Source organism: Miscanthus floridulus, chromosome 8 (assembly GCF_019320115.1).
Source record: "Miscanthus floridulus cultivar M001 chromosome 8, ASM1932011v1, whole genome shotgun sequence".
NCBI lineage: Eukaryota > Viridiplantae > Streptophyta > Magnoliopsida > Poales > Poaceae > Miscanthus > Miscanthus floridulus.
Genome location: NC_089587.1, coordinates 176705966 through 176726865, shown reverse-complemented (window position 1 = coordinate 176726865; position 20900 = coordinate 176705966). Strand labels below are relative to the sequence as shown.

Here is a 20900-nt window from a genome sequence, read left to right as displayed (position 1 = left end):
AATATTGGACCCCGGCTATTGTAAAAAGGATCCCAAAATCAATCAATACCAATTACTTTTTTCAGCTTCACGCTAACCCTTAGGAGTATGAGTACTGTAGATCTCAGCGAGTTCTTCAACAAGCAGGACTGCATCGATCCAGTCGACCTTCGGCTTGTCTGTAAGTATCGTCATGGCTTATACTTCTGTTTGTAAGGCTGCATCGGTTTGGCCGACCTCTTACGAGCTCTAGTATAAGTTAGTTATCGATCCTGATTTATCTAGTTCAAGTATGGCTGCATCGGTTAAGTTCGACCTCCACTACTAGAATTAGATTAAGGTCAAGTTATCGGCTCTACCTAAGGGTGGCATCTTTCGGGTAGATTCATTAAGTTACCGATCTTGCTGATGTTCTTGTTGTCATTAGTTTTTAGCAATATCAACTTGCCCGATCAAGATCGATCTAGCTCGGCCTCACATCCTTTTAGTCCATCATTTATTTTGTGATATTGCGATGGTTCTTACTTTAAACGACGGATTGTGTTTTATCGATCGTTGTACTTCGATCTTGATCGTGCATAGTACATGCCTAAGGCATGTCTAATCTTGAGAGGGTTTACTAGCTAGTTGAATCAGATCTATAGCTCGCTATTATGGTTGTAACGATTCGATCAATCCCCACTGTTAGCACTTTAGATCGGAGTATGCTAGTTGGTAGATTTGCTTTCAACCAGGCGTGACCTTGGCTGTTTGCTATGCCTGCATCGACTAAATAGCCGATTGCCCGTACTTTAATGCTTATAGTGTATCTTCATGATTCTGTTAAACATGAATAGATCTATTTACTTTAAAGGTTTTATCTGTTATCTTTATTATGGCTGCCATCGATCCGATCGAACCCCACTGTTAAGAATAACAGGTTAGATTTGATAAGTTTATAGATCTGTACATATTAAACAGTCGATTGTTCACATGCTATAATCCCTTTTCAACCTAAATCGGCTATTTTAGCCGATTCGCCTGTGCTTTCACAGATATGGCACGCTTTCATGAACCTGTTGAAGTATGGTCGGTTCTATGGATTTTCTGGTTCTACACTATCATCATCATCATAGCTGCATCGATCCGATCAAACCTCACTGTTGATGGTAATAGATTAGATCTAGACGGTTCGTAGGTCTATCGATATCAAACAGTCGATTGTTTGCGTGGCATATCCCTTTTCACTAGATTCATTGGCTCTACACCACATATTGATCAAATCTAATTTAGCCAGTGATGTATCTTTGACGCATACATGTTAATAGCTTAAGGGAAAGGCTCATTAAAACTGGGTGCATTGTATTCAATCAATCATGACTCGCGAGTGTTACAGTCCTTAATAGTCGATTTCTTCTCGTATCGGCTATTTAGTCGATTTTCCCGTCTGACTGCTCCCGAAGCGGCATACTTGGAACTATCAGGGCAAAACCAGCATGTTCCACCCTAAATTATAGATAAACTCTCTTTCCTTGTCAATTGTAGGTCAAATTGTCTGGCATGTCCTTGGGAATTTTACAGGATCGACTGGTCCTTTGTTGAAGCTAGGTAGATCTCTAGATCGTTCCGGCTTGCTACGTGTCCACCCGGCGTGGCTACCATGTTTTCGAGCCAACACATGTTCTGGCACACCCAGTGGGACCCCATAATCGTTGTGGCAACTCACAACAACATGGATATTCTTATGGTGCCTTATGAAGATCTACCTGATGAGGATAAAGATGTCATCAGTAAAGCTATAGAAGAATTCTAGAACAAGTGTTTGTTGTCCTACACCAAGATACATGACAATAAAGTTGTTCAGAAATATCCACTACCAAGAGTTTTGATGCTTGAGCAGTTAGATACAGACAAAACTGATGATAGGCGTTTCTTCGTAGATGTTGTAAACAAATCTGTTCATGATGCCATGTTGAACCATAATACAGCTTTCTTGAACACATTCCACAATATCATGAAAGAGGTATTTCATGGATGTCCAATTGATTAGGTTGGATCGGCTTATTACAACATTCCACATTCATCGACTCAGGGGACTAATCAAGCCAGTACTAGCTATCAAGAAGCAGCACTAACTGGTAATGATGATGTCCAGGCAGTTCAGAGCTCATCTGAGCAAGTTTAAGGTACCACTACTAATCAAATACAAAATAATTCTGGATCATCAGTGTAGTATGTGCAACAGCTGACGAGGCAAGTTCAGAATCAAATGGTTAATTTTGGCACGTCAGGGCAAATACCGCCGTCGGCTCAAAAAATAGTGCCATCAGTTTAAAGGATTCATAGAGATACAGATCCTAACGTTTACAACTAGAGACTTCAAGCAACAAATCAGCAAAGGACCCAACAGATAGAGATTCCACAAGGATATCATTATGGAACATATTACAATACCCTTCATATGATTCCAAATCTGGGTTATCAAGGTACCTGAAATTTTAATCCATAGATGGGTTAGCAGTTACAGAGAAATCTAGATTCAAATGATGATGAGTTATTGCTCAGAGTAACCAAAATGATGAAGAATCAGTTTGGTTTGAAACCAAAAGGGTAGACCTTTTCGTACAAATGTTCATATCCAGAGTGGTATGATTTGGTCCCTCTTCCTACAAAGTATAGGCTCTAGGAATTTGCTAAGTTCACTGGTTAAGATAGCACAAGCACAATAGAACATGTCAGTCGGTATCTTACACAGTTGGGCGAAGCATCCATTGAAGAAGCACATTGAGTTCATTTCTTCTCACTGTCCCTATTAGGACTAGCTTTCACCTGATTTTCATTGTTACCAGTTAATTTCATTGCCAATTGGACTGACCTAGAGAAGAAGTTTCATACATATTTCTACACTAGGATAGGAGAAAAGAAAATCATAGATTTGACGACCATAAGGCTGAGAACTAACAAATCAGATGTCGAGTTTTCTTCAGAGGTTCTAAGAGACCAGAAATTTGTGTTTCTCTTTGAATCTAACTGATGATCAACTAGCTGCTTTTGCTATTCAAGGAATGTGGCCAACATGGAGGGAGAAGCTGCTTGGACAAGAGTTTGACAATTTAGGTTAGTTGGCTCAATGGGTGGTAGCACTCAATAGCCAATTCTAGAATATGCGTAGAGATACCCAATTCTAGAAGAATGTCGTAATTGCTGAAGCTTATAATCCATATTCAGTTAATGATGGTTATGAGGACGATGAAGAACAAGAGGTTGTTGTGGTCTAATAGAATTGGGGTAAGAAGATAGTGATGGTGCCAAATCCTTGGGGAAAAGGGGTTGAAGAGAGTTATGATTTTGACGTCACAAAATCAGACAAGCTCTTCGATTTCTTGCTTGAAAGATGACAGACCAAGTTGCCCGCCAATCATGTTATGTTACCTCCTGATCAGTTGAAGAATAAGAAGTTCTATAAATTTCATAACGCTACTTCTCATTCTAGTAATGAGTGCAGAATTTTTTGACAACATATACAGAGGACTATTCAGCAAGGAAGGCTTAAATTTGATACACCTCAGAAGATGAAAGTTGATGATAATCCTTTCCTAAGAGATCAGAACATGGTTGATGCTAAGTTGCTCAAAGGGAAGACTAAAGTCCTAACATTAACTAGGCCCAAAGAAACTGGAACAGTCGATCCAGAGATGCAAATATCGGCTGATGAATATAGAGAAATTAAGAGGCGTCGTGACCGATAGAAGAGCCGATATGAGCAGGGAGAGACGTCAAGGAACAGGGTGATAAGGCTGCATGTCACATCTTAAATTTTGTTGAATAAATGACAGTGGCAGAAGGGAAAGGATTATTAGCATTGGTTAGAAGAGAAAGAATACCAGCGTCAATAAGAAACAAAGAGGTATGAAAGAAAGCAAGCTAAATCACATTAGAATTGTTCTTTCTTTAGACATTGTTGGAATAAAGGTTTGAAATTGCCTACTAGAAATATTTGCCTAGAGTGCAGTGAGCAATATTGGGAGTTTAGGCAATCTCAAGCCAACCTTCGGTCTATCCATGCTTGAGATGAGTATCATCATAATAGTATGGATCAGTGCTTAAAAAATAAAAGTGTTCATGATTAGCTTGGGAAGCGAGTTGTTGATCAAAATTGGGCTGATTATGAAGAAGAAGGTAATGAGGAAGAGTATGTTTGGTAGGAAGGGCAATGGTGTCTAGGAGGTTTGACAAGAAGCCAGAAAAGAAGGGTACAACGCCTAAGGAACAGAGAGGTAGAACAGGCTTAGGCATCTGATAGACCTCAAGTATGGCATGCTAAACAAATAGCCGATAGGGGTCAACCATCGGCTAATATTCAAATTGCTTTTCTGTTGCCGTCAGAATTTAGAGCTCCAACAGACCACGAAGTCTATTTAGATTTTGATGAATCAGAATATGAGGAGATAGTTGCCAAGTTGACTGTTGTACATCAAGCTATATTCGATAAACCAGTCAAGCATCGACACTTAAAAAGCTTTATATGTAAAAAGGTTTTGTTGATGGGAAGCCGATGAGCAAAATGTTGGTGGATGGAGGTGCTTCTATTAATCTTATGTCTTATACTACTTTTTGCAAGCTTGGCAAGGGACCAGGAGATTTGATTGAGACTGACATGATGCTTAAGGATTTTAGGGGTAATGCATCCAAGACCAGGGGGCAATAAACGTCGAATTAACAACCGAAAGTAAGACTTTGTTCAACATATTCTTTGTCATTGATGGAAAAGGTTCATACAGTTTACTCCTTGGTTGTGATTGGATTCATGCAAATTATTATGTACAATCGACTATGCATTAATGCCTGATTTAGTGGCATGGAGATGATGTTGAGCTGGTTCATGCTGATAATTCTGTGAGTATAGCAACAACTGATCCAATGTATTGGGAACTGGAAGACTTTGAATGCTTTTCTGGCAAGCTATGGGAAGGAGACTTCATTAAAATCAATGATGAAGGCCAATAGCTGATCCAAGCAGTCGGCTTTGAGAGTTTATTTTAATGGATAATCCAATATATGGTATAGATGATAAATTAGGACATGGCTTTACGTTGACCGATGAATTAGAGGAGATAGATATTGGTCCTAGAGATAGGCCTAGGCCGATGTATGTAAGTGCTAAGTTGAATCCTAAGTATAAGCAAGAGTTGATAGATTTATTAAAGGAATTTAAAGATTATTTTGCTTTGGAATATTATAAGATGCCTGGTCTAGATCGATCAATTGTTAAACATCGATTGCAAATCAAACCTATATATCGGCCGTTTAAATAAGCTCCAAGGAGATTTAACCCAAATGTTCTTGATGATATCAAAAAGGAGACTGAGAGATTACTAGAAGCAAAATTTATCTGATCGTGCCGATATGCAGAGTGGATATCGAGTGTTGTTCCTATGTATAAGAAAAATAGGAAGTTAAGAGTTTGCATCGATTTCAGAGATCTGAGCAGGGCTACACCCATGGATGGTTATCCGATGCCGATAGCCGATATATTGGTAGATGCAGCAGTCGGGCACAAAGTTATTAGTTTCATGGACGACAATGCAGGATATAATCAAATTTTTATGGCTGAGGAAGACATAGAAAAAAACAACTTTTAGGGGTCCTGGCGCAATCGGTTTATTTGAATGGGTTGTGATGACCTTCGGTTTGAAGAATGCCGGTGCAACTTATCAGAGAGCGATGAATTATATTTTTCACAAGTTGATCGGTAGGATTATTGAAATTTACATTGATGATGTAATGGTAAAATCTAAAGGGTACAAGGAACATCTAACTGATTTGTGGAAGACTTTGGAGTGCACAAGGAAACATGGTTTAAAGATGAATCCCAACAAGTGTGCCTTTGGAGTATCGGCTGGACAATTTTTGGGTTTTATGGTCCACGAGAGAGGAATCGAAATTGGTTAGAAAAGTATGAAAGCAATTGATGAGGCAGTGCCCCTGTCGATAAAAGATGCTCGGCAGTCCTCTGAGGGGTATCCCATGAAGGTAGATTGATCGGTGGAGGTGCGCGTGATCAGGAACCAAATGGTGACACAAGGCATAGAGATAGCGATTTAGACAGGTTTGGACCGTCTGATCGACGTTATACCCTACGTCCTGTGTCTTTGGTGTATTGTATTGAATATGGGATGTATGTAGATGTCGACTAGGAGACCCCTGCCTCTCCTTATATACTCTGGAGGGGCAGGGTTACAAGAAAACTATCCTATTTGGTAGTATACAATATCTTGCGGTGCATGTCGACCAATGCCGTGCACGCCTTGATCTTGTGGGCTGGGCCACCTCTGATGGTGTGGCCCATGTTTTGTCTTATGGGTACCGAGGGTCATATCCCCCACAACCCCTCGACTACTAAAATAGAGTTACAATCTTTGCTTGGTAAGATTAATTTATCAGGAGGTTTGTTTCAAATTTGTCAGAAAAGGTTCTATCGTTTTCTCCTTTGTTGAAGTTGAAAAATGATCGAGAATTTAAATGGGGTGATGTACAACAAAAGGCGTTTGAGGAGATAAAGGAATATATGAAATGTCCACCCATGCTGATCCCTCCTCAGCAAGGTAAGCCTTTTAAGTTATACGTGTCGGTCGATAACCAGACAATTGGATCAGCCTTCATGCAAGAGTTTGAAGAAAAAGAATGAGTTGTTTTCTATCTAAGTAGAAGGCTTTTGGATCTAGAAACAAGATATTCTCCTATTAAAAAGTTATGCTTGTGCTTATATTTCTCTTGCACCAAGTTGCGACATTACTTGTTATCGGCTGAGTGTATAGTTGTCTCTAAGGCTGATGTGATCAAACACATGCTATCAATGCTGATATTAAATGGGAGAATAGGGAAGTGGATTCTTGCATTGTCGGAATTTGACTTGAAGTACGAATCGGCTAAAGCAGTCAAGGGGTAAGTAATAGCCGATTTTGTCACCCAGCATCATAAGCTGAGTATTGGCTATGTAGAGCCGATACCTTGGACGTTATTCTTTGATGGATCATCATGCAAGCAAGGTGGTGGCATTGGTATTGTTATTATTTCACCTCGGGGATAGGTTTTGAGTTTACTTTTCCAACTAAACCAATGACTATCAACAATCAAGCAGAATATGAAGCTATTCTTAAGGGGCTTTAACTTCTTCATGAAGTAAAGGCCAAGGCAATTGAAGTATTTAGAGATTCACAGTTAATTATTAATTAGTTGATCGACCTATATGAACGTAAAGATTATATTATAAGGGGATACTATGATGAATGCCAGAGGTTACCTAAGGAGTTTCCTCATATTTTTCTTCAGCATATTCCAAGAGAACAGAATCAAGAGGCTAATCGGTTAGCTCCAAGTGCGTCAGGTTATCAAGTGTTTCAAGAGATCCTAAGTAGTGAAACCCTGACTAATGATTGGAGAGTTGAAATAACCAATTACCTTAAGAATCCATCACAGAAGGTTACCAGAAAACTAAGGTATAAATCAACCAAGTATGTCTTGCAAGATGATCAGCTATATTACAAGATAGTTGATGGGGTGTTGCTTAAATGCTTAAATCAAGAAGAAGCTAAAGTGTTGATGGGTGAGGTACATGAAGGGATATGTGGAGCTCATCAATAGGCTTATAAGATGAAATAGATTATTCGTAGGACCGGATATTTTTTACCAATAATACTAGAAGATTATTTTGAATATTATAAGGGGTGTCAGGATTGTCAACATTTTGGTAATATTCAGAAATCGCCCGCATCGGCTATGAATTCGATAATCAAACCATGGCCATTTTGAGGTTGGGGAATTGATTTGATTGGTCAGATTTTTTCGCCTTTAAGTAAAGGATATAAGTTTATATTGGTAGCAATAGATTACTTCACTAAGTGGGTTAAGGCAATTCCTTTGAAGATGGTAACCTCAAAGAACATGGTTGATTTTGTCAAGGAGCATATTGTGTATCGTTTTGGGATTCCTCAAACTATCACTACTGATCAGGGAACAATGTTCATTCATTGATCAGTTTGTACTAGTTACAAGCTAATCGAACATCCTGTTTACAACGTCCTAAGCTAAAGCGATGTCCACAATGGCCGTTGCTGCATCTTCAAAGTCCTCGATCAGGTCCTCATGCGTGCTGGGGTCGTTGGCCATTGGAAAGCCCAGCTCCATGGTGCGGAGATCATGCCCGATCTGGACCTACACCGTTGCTAGAGCCATCACCGCGCCACGGTGAATGCCATGGAGGGTGATCTCCTGAACACGCGTTGAGACGTCCTACAGGCGGTTGTTGAGGAGAGGGCCTCGGGTGTTGACGACCACCGTAGCAGCGTTCGCCGCCAGTTGGAGGTTCTCTAACTGCACCATCAAGGCTGGAAATCATGGAAATAAAGGAGCTATCAAGACAAAGACAATGGAAATTGAAATGAAGGTTTTCTGGGAGTTCCTCTTACCTGCCACCATGGCGTCAGACTCAGCCAACCGCGCTCGAGCAGCGTTGGCTTCTTCCTTGGCGGCGAGGAGGGTGGCTTGAGAAGCCTCGAGGCGGCTCTCAAGCTGCCCGTTCTCTCGAGTTGCCTCGGAGTAGCGGTCTTTGGCCGCCCTCCACTCCTGGAGGAAACGCCGGGCGTCATCGCCGTTGTAGGAGTCGGAGGAGTCCGACAACGAGTCTGGCACGGCAGCAGCAGATGCGGTGGTAGAAGGCCCGCCGTTCCTGAGAGGAAGCGGCCGAAGGCTGTCATTGAGGATGAGCCTACATATGCATTAGCAGATGATTCTTGCTATGGACGGGAGCGTTCAGTCTTACCTCATGCGGTGGAGCCGCTGGCTGATTAGGACCTCTTCCTCTGGGAGATCTTCCGTTGCGCGCTTGCCGCGGTGATCTTCTCCTGCCATGGATGCTGGGCCAGATCATGGAAGAAGAAGGGAAACTGCTACGGGGTTTGTGAAGGCGGAGAAGTACAGAGAACAGAGGTGATTGCAGGTGTAGATGTGCTTGAAGCCAGAGCCCTTAGCCGGTGTTTATAGGCAAGGAGACGGGATGGTCGATATCTCGGAATATGCAAAGGCAAGCCCAATTAATGGAAGAAGGAGCGTAGTTCTGCCAGTACCGAGGGAAAATGCGACGATTCATGACCGGGGAGGAATTTAAAAAGTTTTACCATGAGAGCCGTTTCAGATTTAATCGGGTCAGATCGAATCATAAGTCGAAATCGGCTAATCTGAAACGGCTATTCTACTGAGCCTCGAGGAGACACACAATAGGCTAGATAACTGCTTACAAATTGGTACATGGAACATGAGTACTGGACAAAAGAGGAGTCACTTAAGACGAAGAAATTGTTTGCTAGCTTCTCCTATTACAAACTAAGTGCCAGAGCGAACTAGGAAAAAATGGAACCAATTGTTTTTTTTGTTTCACCAACTAGAACTCCTCGTGACAGTGTACTAAGGAGCTGAAGCTGTTTGAAGCCCACTTACAAGGCCTCATAGGGCACTTTAGTTGTCATAAATTAAACTTATCTAATTTTGATCAAATGTTTAGATCAAATTAGCTTTATTAGATTCTCCACAAAATATTTCTTACCCGTGCATTTATTTAGGGCTTGTTCGGCTGCCCACGTTCGGCTAGTCAGCCAGTTTTTTTTCAGCCAAAGCCGTGTTTTTCTCTCATAGAAAACAGCTGCTACAGTGTTTTCCAGCTGCTACAGTCCGAACTTAATGCCAGCGGAACAGCTTCTTAAACTATAGAGGTCTGTTTGAGTATTAATATATATTTTTTCTAAAAGCTTGATTGAACTCAAAAAACTTAACTTAGGATAGAGCTCATGCCTCACTTTGCGCTAATAAACCTCACTACCTTCAAAATTTCAAACCAGAATGAGTGCTTAGTTGTTACACCACGATAATACACCATCGATCTTGTAGGTCTGTTTGGTTCAACTGTAGACAAAGTTGCCTAGATGGTCGTGCTCTTCCATGCGTTTGATTTTGGAGGCCTAGTGTGTAGAGATCAAAACGGTACGGATATTTTTCGACCGCATTTGAAACCGAATTCGTTTAGAGGGGGTGAGATCTGTCTGTATCCGAGTCCGGATATCTAATATCCGATACCGTATCCGTATCCGAATACTCAAATCGCATATTTATGATGTCGATATCCAATCGTATCATATCCCACATAGATGACACTATCCGTATTCGAATCCGAATCCGGATAAAAATATGAAAACAAATATAATATCGGTGATATTCGTCCGTATCCAACCCGTTTTCATCCATAGTAGTGTGACGATGCGCAGACTAGCACGTTTTCTTTCTCTATTAGTTATCTTGCTAAGTAGGCATTTTGGTGATGTGACAAGTAATTTATTGAGAAGAGAGAGAGTAAAAGTTGAAGAAACAATTTCTATTCGAGAAACTTTGTCGATGGTAGAAGAAACCACAGAGGCTGTACGTATTGGGACTGGCTGCTTGTTTCTTCCTGTAGTTGAATGGGGAGAGTGGATTGGATGAGACTGAGAGTAAGGAAGGGCCCCATAAAAAAATTCCGTATTGTGAGATGTGGTTTTTATAGGTAGAGGATTATATTAAATACATATACATGACTATTGGTAATAGAATGAAAAATAAAGATAAACAAAATAGAGAAGCGCCGTACAGCACTCAATGGCCATGAATAAACAAAAATCATATTTTCCCCATTAATTATACTTCCCCGTCACAAAATAAATAACTTTATGAAAATTTTCGGATGGATTAAGGATGCCGGTAAAAAGATAGATTAAGGATTTAGCCATTATCATTTGCATGCACCCGTGATTAGCTTCAGTATTAGAAGACGATGTCCCGTGTTTTTCTAGAATATTATTTCTAGAAAATTTTAAACCCCAGGAAGTTATTTATTTTCGTAATAAAAAGTTAATGTTATAACCTCACGGACGCAGCAAAAGAAAAGTTGCCGGCGCTAATGCAGGACCCACCTGCCAGTGGCTGAGTATGAGTTCCACGGGAATCTAATAACCAAAGTTCTTTTCCCACGCAAAATGGGGAAGACAAAGGCTCCGTTCACTGATCTAAAATTTGGCTGAAACTGGTTAAAAAATACTGTTCTGGCTGAATTGTTGTGAGAAAAAAATATTATTCCAACTAAAAAAGACCAACAAACTATTTTTAAGACAACGGACCAAAAGGAAAACAAAAATGGAGAGGGAATATTATAGAGGCCAAGCGCAGGCGAGCACGAGGAGATAAATGGCCCAGAGGAAAAGGCGAGCGCAAATCCAAACCAACCAATCCCAATATCCGCAGGCCTCCCTCTCCACTGGACCACACCCTCGCCTCTCCCACAACCCAGAATCGCAAAGCCCCTCTGCCAATCTCTGCAACATCATCGATTCCCCAGGCGAAAAAACTACTCTGGACTCTCTTTTTTCAATCAGATCAGAGGAGTAGGGTAGATTGGATTGGTCAGATTATTGAATCTCCACTGCAGTCTCTCTGAAGAGAAGAGGCCAATCCAGCCCAGCCTTTCCACAGTTCCTGGAGAAATCATCACTCAGTGCGTGAAGCAGCTTTGATTCGCCTGCGCAACTCATAGAAGAGAGCCAGGAGCTTGTTCTTGCCTGCTTGACCGATTCTTGAGTTGCTGCGGATCTCGCCAGCGGGCCAAGAGCTTGTTCTTGTGTCGGGGAATTCTTGGTCAGCCGTGCCGGATAAGGGTGAGGGTGCCATGTCAGCATCGCAGTCCTCGATGAGCGGCGCCGGGGAGCCGGGGATGCGGACGGTGGTCTGGTTCAGGCGAGACCTGCGTGTGGAGGACAACCCGGCGCTGGCGGCAGCCGCTCGGACGGCCGGGGAGGTCGTGCCGGCGTACGTGTGGGCGCCCGAGGAGGACGGGCCCTACTACCCCGGCAGGGTGTCCCGGTGGTGGCTCAGCCAAAGCCTCAAGCACCTGGACGCCTCGCTCCGCCGGCTCGGCGCCGGCCGCCTCATCACCCGCCGCTCCAACGACGCTGTCGTCGCGCTGCTCGACCTCGTCCGCAGCACCGGCGCCACCCACCTCTTTTTCAACCACCTCTACGGTTCGATCCCTCTCACTCTGGATGTTGTTACGCCTTGCTACATGTTGCAGCTGTTCTTGGCTTCTTGCCACAGAGTCTATGCAAATCTTCAGCTTGACTTCGTGTCAAAAATCGATTTTTACCCTGGTTTTCTAGCCTTGCTCTGTCTGGTTGAAGGGGATCCAGTCCTTCACGATCCAAATAGTAAAGCAGAGGATATGTTTTTTTTTCTTTTTAGAGAGAAAGAGGATCTTTTCATGAACAGTTTTGCTTGTATATATCTGCCATTAATGGATGTTTCATACCTTAATACCCTTACTCCACACGTAAACCAACTCCAAGTTTAGCAATTAGCATCCTGCGTTACTGACTTTGGTCGCCGTCGCCCTCTTTAATTCCAAAAAGTCCTTGCGGCCAGCCAGTGGTACTCACCAAACAACCTGCATCTTTCTTCTTCGGTTGAGTTTTCTCCCAAGAACCATCATAAAAAAAAAAAACTTTTAGCACCTTATCAACTGGGCCGGCTGACACGAACGGTCTTCCGTTGCTCACCGATAGCTGTCTCGTGCCCGCCATGCAGACCCGCTGTCGCTGGTCCGGGACCACCGCGTGAAGGAGCAGCTGACGGCCGAGGGCATCACTGTGCAGTCCTTCAACGCTGATCTGCTGTACGAGCCGTGGGAGGTCCTCGACGACGACGGCTGCCCCTTCACCATGTTCGCTCCATTCTGGAACAGGTGCCTGTGCATGCCGGACCCCGCCGCACCACTGCTGCCACCCAAGAGGATCAATTCAGGTATCCAAACGCATAACCTACAGAGTTCTGATGCTCATACTGTAGGGGACCCAGTCCTTGAAGATCAATCACTGACGTGAAAAATGCTTCGTTTGTTGAGCTCCACAGGTGACTTATCGAGGTGTTCGTGGGACGAGCTGATCTTTGAAGACGAGTCCGAGAGGGGCAGCAACGCGCTGCTTGCGCGGGCGTGGTCACCAGGGTGGCAGAATGCTGACAAGGCACTGACGGCCTTCCTCAACGGTCCGCTGATGGACTACTCCGTGAACCGCAAGAAGGCCGACAGTGCCAGCACGTCCCTGCTGTCTCCGTACCTGCACTTCGGCGAGCTCAGCGTCCGCAAGGTCTTCCACCAGGTCCGGATGAAGCAGCTGATGTGGAGCAACGACGGCAACCATGCTGGCGAGGAGAGCTGCACCCTATTCCTCCGCTCCATCGGCCTGCGGGAGTACTCGAGGTACCTCACCTTCAACCACCCCTGCAGCCACGAGAAGCCCCTTCTGTCGCACCTCAGGTTCTTCCCCTGGGTCGTCAATGAGGTGTACTTCAAGGTTTGGAGGCAAGGGAGGACTGGCTACCCTCTTGTCGACGCTGGCATGAGGGAGCTCTGGGCCACCGGGTGGGTCCATGACCGGATACGTGTCGTTGTCTCTAGCTTCTTTGTCAAGGTACTCCAGCTGCCATGGCGCTGGGGGATGAAGTACTTCTGGGACACCTTGCTGGATGCTGACCTTGAGAGTGACGCACTAGGCTGGCAGTATATTTCTGGGTCTCTCCCTGATGGCCGTGAGCTTGACCGCATTGACAACCCTCAGGTACTTTAGGCCTATCCTCTATTCAATCTTTTCATGGGTAATAAAGCAGCACCTTGACGAATTATATCAACTGAATTTTGCAATGTGTTCAGTTTGAAGGGTACAAGTTTGATCCGCATGGGGAGTACGTACGGCGATGGCTACCGGAGTTGGCGAGGCTGCCAACAGAATGGATACACCACCCCTGGGATGCACCAGAGTCTGTGCTTCAGGCTGCAGGAGTTGAGCTAGGCTCCAACTACCCACGCCCCATTGTTGAGTTAGATGCTGCCAATTCCAGGTTGCAGGATGCCCTGTCAGAGATGTGGGAGCTTGAGGCAGCCTCTCGTGCTGCGATGGAGAATGGAATGGAAGAAGGCCTCGGTGATTCCACAGATGAGCCACCGATCGACTTCCCTCAAGAATTACGGATGGAAGTGGACAGACAACCGGTTCAACCTGCTATCCACACACCGGCAGTGGCTGGTTGGAGACGAGAAGATCAGATGGTGCCTAGCATGACCTCCTCATTCATTAGAGCCGAAACCGAACTCACTGCAGATTTTGGCAACACCAGTGAGGACAGTAGGCCAGAAGTGCCATCAAACATTCATTTGCAGGCTCGGGCAGAGAGAGAAGAAACAGTTGACGGTGGCACTGGCAATACTGTCAGGATGAATGGCAACCATCAGCAGCAGAATCTTCAGAACAACATGCACCGTGTGCTAGGTATTGCTCCATCAGTTTCAGAGGCATCGAGCAGCTGGACGGGCAGGGAAGGTGGAGTGGTACCGGTCTGGTCACCTCCGGCAGCTTCGGCACATTCTGATCCTTATGCTGCCGATGAGGCTGACATTTCCAGTAGGAGTTATTTGGACAGGCATCCAGAATCACATACGATGATGAACTGGAGTCAACTCTCTCAGTCATTGTGAGTTCAGTTGCACGGTAACCTATTTTTGCAGAAAAATGCATTGTCATAGATTGAAAATTTGCAGCTTATAGCAAAAAGTAGACAGTAGTTGTCTAAAGTCATTGTTAATGTGGCAGTTAAAATTAACTGACAACTTGAATATGTGTAGTAGCTGAGTAGAACATTCCAAATGCCTACTAATGATCCCTTTTTTATGAATATCTTAATGCAGGACAACAGGGTGGGAAGTGGATAATTAGTGCTGTGTGTCCGGATTTAATTGGTTAGGAGTTCAGCGGAGAGAATTATTTATATAAATATGTAAATTATCACATTTTGTTCGTCTATAGCCTTGGTGTGCATGCAAGTCATCAATCATGTAGCTTCCTGGATGCAATAATGGTTATGTTGCTAGTTGTATAGAACCTTGTGGTATAGGTTGCTAGGTGTCCGCGAGATATGTATTATTCGTCAGGTAAGAGTTTTCTAGCATCAGGTTCATTTTGTATCTGGTTGTCTTATTGCAGTTTTTGGTGATGGGATAGTCAACATAGAGGTGTGTTCTCAGTTTGGTAGACATAGAACTTACCTGCTATCCGTGAGGACTCGAAGGGAACATCTTGGCAGTGAGATTGTGTGCCACGCTTGCCTGCTGCTACTTGCCTCAATAAAGAAGTTACCTGAAACTTTTTCACAATGCACCGTGGTGAATTGATCAGATGATATGAAAGACAATGGAAGTTTAGGATGACAAGCAATGAGATTTACTAGAGGTAACACAAATGATTTACAAGGATTGAACATCTTATGATAAGTAGAAAAACTACCAGATATACTACCGGAGACAACATAGATAATTAAGCCATCGCATTGCAACCCCTCTGAAAGAAGAGATGGCTTGGGAAAACTCAATAGATTGATTATGGAGGTACCAAAGGAGTATAATATATATAGGCAAGAATTGTCAAGGGTTTATAGAAACACCCAATCAACGGTGATCCTTGCTTAAACCAAGATCATCTACCATAAAACCCCAAGGGGTGCCTACAGGCACACTCAGCCCAAGCCCAGAGCGTAACAGCTCATACAGCAATGCTAGTGGCCCAAGCTACAGCCCATAATATAGCAGTCTAACACGCCCCCGCAGTCTGATCGTCGCCACCGCGCATGTTCAGGCTGTTCCTGAACTCTGTGAAGACCGAAGATGGAAGACCTTTGGTGAAGATGTCCGCATATTGGGATGAGGTTGGCACATGTAGGACATGAACATTACCAGCAGCAACCTTCTCCCGAACGAAATGGAGGTCAATCTCGATGTGCTTGGTGCGCTGATGCTGAACCGGGTTGGAAGACATATAGACGGCGCTAATGTTGTCACAATAGACCAAAGTAGCACTCTGAAGGGGGGCATGGAGCTCGAGCAAGAGCTGACGCAGCCAAGAGGCTTCAGCAACATCGTTGGCCACCGCGCGGTACTCAGCTTCAGCACTGGATCTGGAGACTGTATTCTGACGTTTGGAGGAACAGGAGACGAGATTATCACCGAGGAACACAACGTAGCCCGAGGTGGACTTGCGCGTGTCAGGGCAACCAGCCCAATCAGTGTCAGTGTAGACCACAAGATCAGTGGCAGGAGATGGTCGCAACAGTAGACCCAAGTGGAGAGTGCCCCGAACATAGCGAAGGATGCGCTTGAGTGCTGCCAAGTGTGGTTCCCGTGGGTCATGCATGTGAAGGCAGACTTGCTGTACAGCATAGGCGATGTCAGGCCGTGTGAAGGTCAGATACTGTAATGCGCCAGCAAGACTTCGATAATCTGTTGCATCAGCCACAGGAGGACCATCAGCAGATGCAACCTTGGGGTTTGTGCTGATTGGAGTAGAACAGGGCTTACACTCAGCCATCCCAGCACAGTCCAAGATATCCAGCATGTACTGCCGCTGCGAAAGGAAGAGACCGTCACCACACTGCTAAACATGCATACCGAGAAAGTGATGTAGTTTTCCAAGATCCTTCATTGAGAACTCCTGTTGGAGGGCCGAAATGATCCACCGAAGGAGACCCGGGGAGGAGGCAGTGAGGACGATGTCATCCACATATAGGAGAAGATAGGCAATATCTGAGCCACGCCTGTAGATGAAGAGCGAGGTGTCTAACTTGGCTTCGACAAACCCGAGAGAGAACAGAAAAGTGGCGAACCGACTGTACCAAGCACGAGGAGCCTGCTTCAACCCATACAAGGACTTGTTGAGCTGACACACGAAGTTCGGGTGGGTGGGATCCTCAAAACCAGACGGATGTACCCAATACACTGTCTCTGACAAGATGCCATGTAGGAAGGCATTCTTCACATCGAGCTGGTGCACGGGCCACTAGTGAGACAGGGCCAGAGAAAGCACGGTGCGAACTATGGCAGGCTTCACAACTGGACTGAAAGTCTCTGAAAAATCCACGCCAGGCCGCTGAGTGAAGCTGCGAAGGACCCAGCGTGCCTTGTACAGCTCAAGTGACTCGTCGGCGTTGAACTTGTGCTTGAAAATCCACTTCCCGGTGACCACATTAGCCCGAGGGGGGCGGGGAACAAGATCCCATGTGTGGTTTTGGAGAAGAGCAGCATGTTCTTCCTCCATAGCAACACGCCAATTCGGATCGGTGAGTGCGCTGCGGAAGGTCTTGGGCACTGGAGACAGTGACGTAGCATGATAGAGAGCAGGAATCAGGAAGCCGATCTTCGCGCGCGTGGCCATGGGGTGCTGGTTGATCACTAGGGGGACAGCAACAGCACCCTTAGGCAGTGGTGCAGGTGCAGCAGCTGGCTGAACAGCAGCTGGGCGCTCAGTAGCTGGCCGAACAGCAGCTAGGCTCTCCTGGCGCGGCGTAGGGGCAGTAGCTAGTCGAACAACAGCTGGGCGCTCCCGGCGCGTGTAGACGTGACGGACTACGGGCATCGGGAAGATGGGCAGCGGCGAGAAATCGGGCGAAGGTCCACGTGGCTCGGCCAGAGCTGCAGGTGACGGCGAAGTCAAAGAAGTCGGTGCCGCACGTGGTCGTGCAGGCGATGGTGACATCGTAGCCGCATGTGGCTGTGCGGGCGAAGGCGAGGCAGGGTGAAAGCATCTAGGCCCCTTGTTGGGTTTCGGTGATTAATGACAATACAAGATTACTATGACTAACGTGTGTTTTGCAGAGGCAATTAAGTTAGGTCATGGTAATGGAGATCAATTGGGCAATCATGGATGTCATGCCCCTACGATGGAAATTGTTTCGGTTTTCAAAGGATGGACGACAAGGTTAAGGATTACTAGTTCTAAGTGTCGATTGGAGTTGGAGAGACACTTAGAGTAGTTTAGGACTTTGTTTTTTTTCCTTTGGCTGTACTATTAAGGGGGGTATGGACGGGTAGCTTGACCTAGGCGAGTCTAGTGAGTTAGGTGTGGTGCACACTTGCTAAGTCTAGCACTAGGTAGCTCCAACAAAGCCCTTAGATCCTTTGGAGCAAACTTCATTCACGTATGATCGAAGGTTGGAAGTGAATGGAGGGTCAAATACTGACCGGACGCTGGCTCCGGTGCGACCGGATGCTGGCCGTAGGGTTCGGTCAGTTCATTTGACCAAAGTGATTGCATCTGGTGCGACCGAACGCTGAGTGGTCGAGTGACCGGATTCTAGGATCCAGCGTCCGGTCGACTCCAGTAAGGTTCCAGAAGAGTGAATCTGTGACCGAACGCGTTCGGTCAATTCTGACCGGACCCTAAGGATCCAGCGTCCGGTCGAGTACAGTAAGCATCCAGTGAGGGAAAAATGGGACCGGACGTGTCCGGTCAGTGGTGACCGGACCCTGCCAGCGTCTGGTCAACACTTAAACACTGGTGTGCGGGTTGAACTGACCGGGGCGTCCGGTCAACATGACTGGAGTGTCCGGTCACCCCGTAGAGGCACATAACGGTTCGTTTTTTAGGCTGTCTTATAAATAGAAGCTCCACTCGTGTGTGGAGGGACTTTTGCTCATTTCAATAGCTGAAACACACTTTAGAGAGTGCCAAGAAGAGCAAGGTCCTAGTGAGGTGATTGAGATTTGAGAATCCCAAACAGAGCCCTCATTAGTGAGATCAAGAGTAGCAAAGTGTGCATCCACCCTTCTCCCTAGGCTTGTCATGGTCAAGTGAGAGTTCGTGCTTGTTACTCTTGGTGATCGCTATCACCTAGACGGCTTGGTGGTGATCGAAGAGCTTGGTGATCATCCGGAGAGCTTGTGGATGATCCAACTCAAGTTGTGAGCGGTTGTGGGTGATTCACCGCGACGGAGTGTCAAAGAATCAACCCGTAGAGAGCACTTGATCCTTGCATGGATCAAGGGGGAGCTACACCCTTGCGCGGGTGCTCCAACGAGGACCAGTGGGGAGTGGCAACTCTCCGATACCTCGGCAAAACATCGCCGCGTTTCCTCCTCTCTTTACTTTGAGCATTTACTTTAAGCATTTCAATTCTTGTCATTTACATTCCTAGAATTGCCATGCTAGAGTAGGATTAGAACTAGGTTGCTAAACTTTTATGCGTTAGATCAATAGAAACACTTCTCTAGGCACAAGGGGTTAATTAGGCTAACCATAGGACTTGTTTATTGCGAAGAAATTTAGAATTAGCCCAACTCACCCCCCCTCTTGGGCATCTTGATCCTTTCAATTGGTATCAGAGCCTCGCGCTCATGTTTTTAGGCTTAACCGCTTAGAGCAAGATGTCTTACGGGGATGGACCTCCTCCTATCTTCGAGGGGGATGATTTTCTATATTGGAAAATTCGCATGGAGGCGTACCTAGAAGCTCTAGACGTTGGAATACTTAGAGCCGCCTCACATGGGTTCCCAAGACCTAGGAATCCCGCACAACTTCAAGGCGATGAAGTGAACTATGAAAAATGGAATGCAAAGGCTCGCAACACCATCTTTAGAGGCCTTTGCAAAGATGTGTTCAACAGTGTAAGGAACCACAAAGACGCCCATGCACTATGGTCGGACGTTTGTGCGCTCCATGAGGGAACAAAGAGTGAGCGTGAGGAACGCTATCATCTTGTCATGAAAAAGCTCAACTCTTTTGAAATGCTTCCTAAAGAATGTACTAATGAAATGTATTCACGTTTGAATGTTCTTGTAGAGGAAGTCAATGGGCTTGGACTTACTCAAATGTCACCATCCGACGTTGTGAGAAAGATCTTGAGTGTCCTTCCCATTGACAAATATGGGCATATTATGACCATGCTACATCAAGGTGATCTTTCCATCGCTACACCAACACAAATCTTAGGGAAGATCAATGCTTATGAGATGTACATGCACATCACACCTCAAGATGGCTCATCCTCTACAAAGAAGAAAGAAAAAGACTTAGCATTCAAAGCTAGCCAAGAGAAGGGCAAAGCAAGGCTTGAGTATGAGAGCTCAAGTGATGATGAAAGCCTTGCTCTCATGGTGAAGAAAACCACCAAGATGCTAAAGAAGCTAAACAAGAGTAGCATCAAGTTTGATGGCAAGAAGAAGAAGTTCTTCACAAGCTCAAGAAGAAAGCCAATCTCCGAGATGGATTGCTATAATTGTGGCGAACTTAGTCATCTAGCTCACCAATGCACAAAGCCCAAGAAAGACAAGTTCAAAAACAAGAACAAGGGTAAGAAAGATGACTTAAGCAATGAAGATGAAGATGAGAAGAAAAAGAACAAGCCATACAAGAAGAGAGATGGCAAGAAGAGGAACTTCCACAAGAAGAAGAAGAGTGGAAAGGTTTACATCGTCGGTGATTGGCTCACGAACATTGATTCATCTAGTGGATCATCCGATGATGATAGTGATGATGAGAAGGTGGCCGCCATTGTTATTGATTCCTCATCATCTTCACCGCCACCACCGTCGTCATCCTCTACACACCTATGCCTTATGGCCAAAGGTGAACGAAAGGTATCTCATGATGATGATAGTAGTAGTGATGATCATGCTCATAAGGATGATAGTGATAGTGATAGCGATGATGATGAATATGAATCACCTACTTATGATGATCTTGCTAAGTTTCTAAATACACTAAGATCATTATAAAGACTAGAGCTAAAAATGAAAAGCTTGAGATTAAGAATGATTCTCTCTTAGCTAAATGTGACATAGCCGAAAAATCTAGTGTTGAGCTTAGAGAAGCAAATGAAGCTATGTCATCTAAACTCAAGGAGCTCAAATCTTCTAAGAAAGAGCTTAAAGATAAACATGATAAACTTGAGTGGGTGCACAAAGAGCTCATCACTAGCCACAACAAGCTAAAAGAAGAATATACCACTCTTAAGATTAATCATGATAATCTTGTTATTGCTCAAGAATTTCT

General features: G+C 44.8%; 1 protein-coding gene across 2 annotated transcripts; it reads left to right on the top strand.

Annotated features, from left to right (window-relative positions):
* The first annotated feature begins 11222 nt into the window (after positions 1-11222).
* LOC136477590 (cryptochrome-1-like) lies at positions 11223-15091 on the top strand. Of its 2 annotated transcripts, none has more exons than XM_066475799.1 (5): positions 11223-12056; positions 12616-12831; positions 12940-13646; positions 13739-14573; positions 14771-15091. In XM_066475799.1, the coding sequence occupies exons 1-4, from the start codon at positions 11705-11707 to the stop codon at positions 14558-14560; spliced, it is 2097 nt and encodes a 698-aa protein (XP_066331896.1). In that variant the 5' UTR covers positions 11223-11704; the 3' UTR covers positions 14561-14573; positions 14771-15091. The 2 variants fall into 2 exon arrangements, with proteins under 2 accessions (XP_066331896.1, XP_066331895.1); XM_066475798.1 differs by having other exon boundaries at positions 11224-12056; positions 13739-14556.
* The last annotated feature ends 5809 nt before the right edge of the window (positions 15092-20900 follow it).